The sequence below is a fragment of the Myotis lucifugus genome, unplaced genomic scaffold (assembly GCF_000147115.1).
Source record: "Myotis lucifugus unplaced genomic scaffold, Myoluc2.0 scaffold_11, whole genome shotgun sequence".
Taxonomy (NCBI): domain Eukaryota; kingdom Metazoa; phylum Chordata; class Mammalia; order Chiroptera; family Vespertilionidae; genus Myotis; species Myotis lucifugus.
In genome coordinates this window covers 292,227-301,641 of record NW_005871059.1, presented here as the reverse complement: position 1 = coordinate 301,641, position 9,415 = coordinate 292,227, and the positions used below count along the sequence as shown (strand labels likewise).

Here is a 9,415-nt window from a genome sequence, read left to right as displayed (position 1 = left end):
AATTTGTGCACTCGGGAGGGTCCCTCAGACCGGCCTGTGCCCTCTCGCAGTCTGAGACCCTTCGGGGAATGACCACCTGCTGGCTTAGGCCCGCTCCCTGGGGGATTGGGCCTAAGCTGGCAGCCAGACATTCTTCTGGCAGCCCGGGAGCCCTCGGGGGATGTCCACTTGCCAGCCGGGAGCAGGCCTAGCTGCAGTCGGACATCCTTAGCGCTGCTGAGGAGGCGGGAGAGGCTCCCGCCACCACCGCTGTACTGGCAGCCGTCAGCCTGGCTTGTGGCTGAGCAGAGCTCCCCCTGTGGGAGCACACTGACCACCAGGGGGCAGCTCCTGCATTGAGCGTCTGCCCCCTGGTGGTCAGTGTGTGTCATAGTGACCAGTCATTCCCAGTCGTTCAGCTGTTAGGGTCAATTTGCATATTACCCTTTTATTATATAGGATATATATATATATATATATATTTGTGAACCACTTGAAAGTAAGATGCAATCATTATGGCACTATACCCTTTAATATTTCAGCATGCATCTCCTAAAAATAAACACATTCTCTTGCATAACCAGAACACCATTATTACAGCAAAGAACATTATAATTTTCTTCTTTTTAATGGAACCAAGATTATATAATGTAGCACAAAAAAAGTATGAAAATCCTTAGGTTTGCTTCTCAATCATTGTAATGTATTGAATTGTCTTTATCCCCATCCTCTTTTCCTATATTTTTATTGATTTATTTCTGTAGGTAGAAATCTGGATTGGTAATGCTGTTTGCTTATTTCATTTGACCCAATTACACAATCAACAAAGGAGTAGTTTTGATTTTTTCCCCATGTGTTTGCTTTATATTTTTAAAAATCTGGGTTATATTTCTTTTTAAAAAAAATATATTTTTACTGATTTCAGAGAGGAAGGGGGGAGGGAGGGAGGGAGGGAGGGAGGGAGAGAGAGAGAGAGAGAGAGAGAGAGATGAGATGAGATGAGAGAGAATCATTGATCGGCTGCCTGACCAGGAATTGAACCGTGACTTTTTGGTTTATAGATTGAATTGACACTCAACCACTGAGCCACGCCGGCTGGGCTGGGTTATATTTCTGTGTTTTATATGATATGAAAGAGAGTTATGTATAATTCATAATAAAAAAGAGATCTCATTAAGTTGCATATAGTCTATAATTTACATTGGATTGTTCTTTTACATAGTAGGAAAAAACTAAAGGAAGGTAAAGCCAATTATGTGCTTTTAGAGTGGCCAACTTTTGGATTTTTATACTAAAAGGAGGGAAAATAGCATAGACATTCTTACTATTTTCAAAGTTAACTTAATTATGCTTTTACTTGATACAAAGATTTATAACACTTCAGATTAAACTATTCCACTCTGTGACAAGTTGTGCTGTAAATTTATCCAGGGTCCTTGCCCTATTTTCCTCTACTCTTCCATCTCCTACCTAAATTTAGCACTTTGCATTTTGCCTCCTGCCATATCATCTCTTAGGCTAAGGATGCAAAGCATCATCTTATTTTATCCTTTTAAAAGCATCAGTTTCCTTGATTAGGAGGAAAAAATTTAGTTTGTTGGTATAACTGTGGGACTGTAGGTTACAATGGCATACTGCAAGATGAGGTATATTGGTGCACCTTTCCTCCTCCCCCCCACCCCTATACATTGCCTTTGCCTTTCTCTTTCCTAAACTCCAAGGGCCCTTCTTTTGCTTCTATAACTTGTTTCCTGGGCCCATGCAGCCCAGTTGGCTCACTTCTACTACCTCTGTAACTTTTAAAATAAACTTTATCTTATAATTTGAAAAAGAAGAAGAAATGGTGTATATTTATTCTTTATTCTTCTTAGATTATGACTTACTATACTATTAGTGGAAGGCAGGTTAATTATTAGGGACAGACTCAAGGTTATTGTATCTCTGTTCTACCCAAGGGAAACAAAATGTATAAAATTATGATATAAAGAAATGCACAGCAAGTAATTCAGGATGGCTAGAGTAAGTACTTAAGGTGGAGGTTGGCAATATATTTGAGAAAGACTGAGTATGATCATTGCATGCCTGGCTAAAGAATTTGGACTTTAATCTGATGGAGAAGTGGAGTATAGTAATAGATTCTAAATGGAATGGAGTCCCAATAGTTCGTAAAGTGGAAATAATAAACTTTTTTTTTTTTAATGTAAAAGGAACACATAACAGAAATAACCACTGCTAACAGTTTGGTGTGTAGCCTCATAGAGGGGACTGTCATAATCAGTTTTGCAGCATTGTGGATAGTGGAGAGGACAAGAGGGGTGTGAGAATGGAAGCAGGAAGGCTATTGGGGAGGTCCAGGTGAGAAGTGGAGGACCTGTTTCTTAGCGGCAGCTGTGGGAGTAGAAAAGGAGGAAGGCTAGGATGAAAAGTTCAAGGAATATTTAGGAGAAAGATAGGATTCAATGACTACTTGGATGAGTGGGGTAAAGGACACCCCAGGAAAGAGGCCTGGATGGTAGTTGAGTTGATTTCCCAGAAGCTGGGACCAAATTGTAGGCTCACTTGAGATGACATAAAGAGGAAAAATAGTTTAACAACTGCATAAAGCCAGAGTGGAAAGTGTATCCTTTATTGTTTTCTTCTTTTATTTTTCCAGGCTTATTTAGAAGGGGAGGATAAAAGTAATTTAATTCTGTTGTGATTGATAAGAGCTATTTTATCTTACCCCTTTCTCTTACTAATTGTTTCTTCCTTTAATTAAGGATAGCATCTTCCTTTGAGAAGTTGCTTCTGTTTTGGTGTGTATGTAAGCATTAGCTCTTGTATTTCACAAAGTTCTTGTTGGAAATTTTTATTCTGAAGAATTGGGATTGGGGTGGGGTGAAGGAGGCACACGGGCAAGTTACTTGGCAAAGGTTCCTTGACTCTTGAAGTAAGGGCTGATTGGGCCTCTGAGAACGATCTTGCTTTCACAAGGTTCTGCTGTGTTTCTCACCATTGGGAATAGGGCTATAGAATTCACTTTGTGAAAACCCTGTTCTGTGTTATCTTCACAATATTGCTGTCTGTATTGGCATAGACTGAGTTCTGGGACACAGTGAAGGATCTTCAGTTTCCAGGTAACTAAAGGATGATTGGTTAATGGCTGGGGGTTGTAGAACTAAGACATTCATTCCTGGGTGAGGAAGACTTAAGTCACTAACACTAACCTCTCTTGCTTTCAAATAGGATTAAACGTGAACTTCCATATAGATAAAAAATTCTGTATTTTTAAATATTCCCATAGAAGGGAATTTTATACTCTTTGGTTGTTCTTTGCATTGAATATACCAACCAAATCCTCACTGTTGGGACATTTTTTATTCTAACTAAAATGCCTTGTGCCTCTATTTCATGGCACTTGTTTGGTTTTATGTTATATCCGTTCATGGACCTCTTAAAGAATTGCCTGAACATACGTGTGCTATCATAGTAATATATTTCTTTTGAGTTTGAGAAGATCTGGATAAGGACAGTAGTCATACCATTCAATTAATTTCCCCCCTAGAGTGACTTTCTTGTTTAGACTCTATTATTATTACTATTTTTACTAACCTCTTATGGATGTAGTTACTCATCTGAGATATCCTAAATATGTGGTGAGAAAAACATATTTTGTAAAACAATCATTTGAATTTGACTTTTCTCAGGTGATATTGCACATGCTAAAAAAATATATATAGTGTGCTTATTTATAATTGTTTGGTTTCTTACATATAGATAAATGCCTGGTTTGTGCAATTTTAATTCTATAGACTAGATGATATAGTGACTAAAAGTGTGGCTCCAGAAGTAGACAGTTTGTGTTTGTATTGCAGGTCTGCCACCTCTGGCTATGTGCATTTAGCCAAGTTTCTTTTTAAAAAAAATATGTTTTTATTGATTTTAGAGAGAGAGGAAGGGAAAGGAATAGAGAGATGGAAACATTGATGAGAGAGAAACATTGATTGGCTGCCTCCTGCATGTCCCTACTGGGGATTGAGCCTGCAACCTTGGTTCATGGATCGATGCTCAACCACTAACCACACTGGCTGGCCTATTTCTTTTTTATTTATTTAAAAAAATTTATTTATATATATTTTTATTGATTTCAGAGAGGAAGGGAGAGGGAGAGAGAGATAGAAACATCAATGATGAGAGAGAATCATTGACCGGCTGCCTCCTGCATGCCCCACACTGGGGATCAAGCCTGCAACCCAGGCATGTGAACTGACTGGGAATTGAACCATGACCTCTTAGTTCATAGGTTGATGCTCAACCACTGAGCCAGTCAGCCAGGCTTGGATCCGAAGTTTCTTAAGCTTCCTGTGCCTTAGTTTCTTCATTTATAAAATGAGGATAATAATAGTACCTATCTCAGAGTTATAAATGATTTGATACCTGTAGAGCTGTTAAAACTGTCTGGCACATCATACATCCTATATAAGCCTTGGCTGCCATTATTAATTTATTGGGTGGGATCTTATGTCTTTGGTTTTTAGAAATATATGCAATATACAAATAGTTATTGTTGTCTCAGATCTTAGCTTAGAATGTCACAAGCATTGCCTTAGAGGAGGGTAACCTATAAAGTTGTTTTGGGAATTAAGAGAAGGTACATTTGAGATAGATAGTGCTGGGCAAATTGTTAAATTAGTAATATGATAAAACCATCTCTTGGGGACTGTGACCTTCTGGTTGTCATTTAGCCCTGATGACTACTCTAGGCTCTTTTGGTAAACTGCCTTTTTGCTTTGCTTCTTGAGCTTCCTTCCCTACACAGTAACCCAAATTCCTTAGCTTGGCACTCTGTATTCCCTCTATTTCTTAGTTAACTTTCAAATTGTTAATTTAAGTCAAATGCACTGATTTAAATTTTTGCAAAATATAACATTCTGTGATTTTTAATACCTTTTTTTATTTGCTATTCAGTATAAATCTGAGAGATGATGAAGTTCTCATTGAACAACTTCTGGTTGTAATGAGAGGTTAAGAGACGTGCCTGACGTCACACAGCTATTAGGTGATTTAGCTGGAACTTGAACTCAAGCCACCTGACTTCGGGGCCAATGTTTAATAATAGTATATTTCTTTCTTGACATACCATCATGTGTTAAGATAATGCTTTGTTCCTTCTTTCCTAATTTGATGATATTTTCAAGGATTTCTAAATATTACATAAAGATTATCTGCCCCTCTTAAATTTAAGAGCTACTAAAAATTATCTGATTTCTTATATACCAGCTGTATTTTGTAATCTTTTATTTCTGTCATCAGAAAACAAAGAGATGAAATCAGAAATCTAAATATTTTACCTGGTTAAATCCTTCATTTTTTACATGAATGTATTCTGAAAAGCTTTTCAAGTTTCTTACTTATATTTATTTTATAATATTGGGACAAGGTAGATTTTCCCCATACTGCTCAGCATATGTAGTATACCTTGCTCATTTCAACAGTATTGTCAGACTTAAATTAAATCTTGGCATTAGACTGTCTTTACAGTTCTACTTTTCCCTTTTCCCCTCTGCTTTTGTCCATTTCCAGGTCTTTTTCTAATTGTTTTTCTCTTATATTCCCAACACTCTCTGGTCCTAAGAAAGAATGTACCTTGAGTTGTAGGTAACTTTCATTTTGTGAAGTATATTTTTCCATTTAATTTCTTTTATATTTCTCATATATGTATCACCTCCTTCATATACTTTTAAAAATTAAATTGTTACTTTCAGCATATATGAATTTATACATAGTTGGTCTGTTAGCATTTCTCATAGTGTAAATCACTTCTGTTGGTGAGAATATAAATTAGTTAAGGCTCAACTCCCCCCCCCCCCATATAATTAGTTGCATAATATATAATGAACTCTGAAAATTATCAACATATTGTTGATTTGCTCATTGTCAAAGCTAAAATCTGATTTCCTTGGCAGATATGTAGACTTGTGATAGTCATTTGGCATTTTATGTTTTGGGCAGTGTAACTTTAAATCTACATAAACTTCTCTGCCTTTTGCCTCTGCTGTGTTCATAGATTCCAGGAGGGCTTCGTGTATGGACCTCAAGCGTTGGAGGTTGCAGACTTTTCAGCAGAAGGTAAAGCAGAGTGTTTGCCTTCTGGTGTCATTGTGTGTGTGTGCTGGGGTGGGTATGTGACAGGTGAACTTTTCACAAATGTCATCATAAAATAATTTAGACTGATTCATTAGGTAATTCACTTTCACAAAAATTAAAACCAAGTTAATACTTGTATAATTTTATTCTGTATTACTAAATTCTATTAAAGAAAGGAAAACTTCCTCTCTGCTGTTAACTAAAGAGTAAGAGTGATTAAAAAAAAGATAATGTTAGTGTAATTTGTAGTAAATACTATCTAACTTTCTCAGACCTAACTTCACTATGATTTCTTCCTGGGAAGTTGTCCAAGTTATTATTCATATGTTGTATTCTTCCCTGCTGCTCCTTTTGCTGAAAGATTGCTTCACAATATATAGAAAGGCAGCCTAGTGTATGACTCATTACTGGAGGATAGACATTCTTGCTATAGGTCCCATGTGCCAAAAATGTTAGTTTCCAATATGCTAATTACCTCTCTCTTCAGAACTTGTTAATACGCTCTTTCTCAAGTTAGTTCTTGTTTCAGTAGAGAAACAAACACATCCCACATACTTGTAAAATATGTTTTTATAGAAACCTTCTTAATGAGTTACTTTTTAAGAAAATAATGTGACATAATGCTTCTTTGGGTAATGTTTCTTTTATTTATTTTTTATTTATTTTATTTTTTAATATATTTTATTGATTTTTTACAGAGAGGAAGGGAGAGGGATAGAGAATTAGAAACATCGATGAGAGAGAAACATCGACCAGCTGCCTCCTGCACACCTCCTACTGGGGATGTGCCCGCAACCAAGGTACATGCCCTTGACCGGAATCGAACCTGGGACCTTTCAGTCTGCAGGCCGACACTCTATCCACTGAGCCAAACCGGTTTGGCTCTTTTATTTTTTTAAAAAAGAAATATTTTCCCATTTATGTGCCAAATAATATAGATACCGCTTTCTGTGAATTTATGAAACCATTTATGAATTTCTTTCAGGTGATACCTGAATAGTGGTTTTTATTTTAAAGATCTATAGTAGTTAACAAAGTTGTAATCTTAGACATAAAGTTAATAATATGGCTAGTTGTTAGATTCTTAATGGGAATTAAAGGAATGTTTTCTTATTTTTTCTGGAAATTATATCTGTTTTGATATCAAGTAAACGGCTGTACATTATACCTTCTATTCAAGATGTGCACCTTATGTGAAGTTAGGATAGTACATATTTATTAAATTTATACTATGTGCCCCAAGCAGGACCACTCCATTTTATTATCAACCCTGTTTCACTATTTCTTTTCCTTTCCTCCTATTAAGAGAAGCTACTTTTTAAATTAGAGGGAATAGATGATTTTTAGGTATTTATTGAGGTTAGCTACAATTTTACCTCTTAAGCCATTTCTCCTTTCTATTACTTTTTTCAGTAGCCATTTCGAGGATATTTACCAATAATAGATTGAAAGTAATTTCTTGAAAGGCCTTTTTATATTTCACTTTCAGGCTAGTTGGTTGTTTTCACCACTGTTGAATTATTCAGTGTTATATTTATTTAGCTAATATAGTGTGGTGTATTTTGTTGCCAATTGAGAATCTCAATTGATAATTCTAATCAATAGTATAAAGATATGTAAAGTACTGCCCATATTAAGTCATAGGAAGACTGCTCTCCAGGTCCTCATCTCCCTACTTCTGTGAGAAAGATTGATGAAATGAATGGTTTAAAAGTATAAAAAACAGCCCTAACTGGTTTGGCTCAGTGGATAGAGTGTCGGCCTGTGGACTAAAAGGTCCCAGGTTCGATTCCGGTCAAGGGCATGTACCTTGGTTGCGGGCACATCCCCAGTAGGAGGTGTGCAGGAGGCGGCTGATCGATGTTTCTCTCTCATCGATGTTTCTGACTCTCTGTCCCTCTCTCTTCCTCTCTGTAAAAAAATCAATAAAATATATTTTTAAAAAGATAAAAGTATAAAAAACATACAACAGACTTTATTTTTTAGAGCAGTTTTAGGTTTGAGTGGAAGTACAGAGTCCTTGCCCCTCCCCCATCTCCCTTTGATTAATATCTTGCTTTAGTGTGGCACATTTGCTACAATTGATGAGCTAATATTGTTACATTATTAATTAACTAAGATCCATAGTTTACCTTAAGGTTCACTCTTAGTGTTGCATATTTTGTGGGTTTGACAAATGTACAATGACATGTACCCATCATAACAACAACATACAGAATAGCTTTTTTTTTTTTTTAATATTTTTATTAATTTCAGAGAGGAAGGGAGAGGGAGAGAGAAGAGAGAGATAGAAACATCAATGATGAGAGTCACTGATCAGCTGCCTCCTGCATGCTGCCCACTGGGGATCGAGCCTGCAACCAGGGCATGTGCCCTTGGCCAGAATCAAACCCAGGACTATTCAGTCCCCAGGCCAATGCTCTATCCACTGAGCCAAGTCGGCTAGGGCCTTACAGAATAGCTTTATTGCCCTAAACATACACTGTGCTCCACCCATTGATCCCAGGCTCCCTCCTGACAACCACTAATCTCTCTCTGTCTCTATAGTTTTTTTACAGCTTTTCCACAATGTCATAGTTGTAATCATGTAGCCTTTTCAGATTAGCTTCTTTCATCTACACTAATAAAAGACAAAGATGCTAATTGACCATACCTTTGCTACGCCCAAGCCATGCCCACCAGCCAATCAGAGTGACTATATGCAAATTAACCCAACCCAACCAAGATGGCGGCCGGCAGCCATGGAGCTGGAGCAAGCAGGAGGCTTGGTTGCCCCGGCAATGGAGGAAGCCAAGCTTCCTGCCTGCTCTGGCTGGCTGTGGCCTCCGCAAAAGGCAACAAAGTTTCAATTATAGAAGCTAAATAAATCCCAGATACCTGCTTCCAGCCAGCCTCCACTGGGAGCTTGGGTGGCTGGGGGCTGTGGTCAGCCTGCAAACAGCCATCAGCCCCTCACCCAGGATGGCCACACCCTCATGGGGTGAGGGTCCCTGCTGGGGGGCTTGGCCAGCCTGCAAACAGCCATCAGCCCCTCACCCAGACTGGCCAGGCACCCCAGTGGGGACCCCCACCCTGAAGGGGCTGTGGCCAGCCTGCAAACAGCCATCAGCCCCTCTCCCAGGCAGGCCAGGCACCCCAGGGGTGACCCCCCCCGAAGGGGCTGTAGCCAGCCTTCAAACAGCCATCAGCCCCTCACCCAGGCTGGCCAGGCACCCCAGTGGGGACCCCCACCCTGAAGGGGCTGTGGCCAGCTTCCAAACAGCCATCAGCCACTCACCCAGGCTGGCCAGGCACCCCAACAGGACCCCCC

At 38.7% G+C, this 9,415-nt stretch overlaps 1 protein-coding gene across 6 annotated transcripts in view; it reads left to right on the top strand.

The window, feature by feature from the left end:
- Window positions 1–9,415, top strand: part of CDK19 (cyclin dependent kinase 19) — a 117,355-nt gene that overhangs the window by 13,721 nt on the left and 94,219 nt on the right. For 4 of the 6 annotated variants that reach the window (XM_014451769.2, XM_014451774.2, XM_023750103.1 and 1 more), the window contains exon 2: window positions 6,026–6,087. The exons of 1 other annotated variant lie outside the window; for it this stretch is intronic. In XM_014451769.2, coding sequence (XP_014307255.1) covers window positions 6,026–6,087 — 62 coding nt within the window. Of the gene's footprint in view, window positions 1–3,047; window positions 3,096–6,025; window positions 6,088–9,415 lie in introns of those variants that run through there. One more of the 6 variants, XM_023750104.1, reaches the window with a different exon arrangement.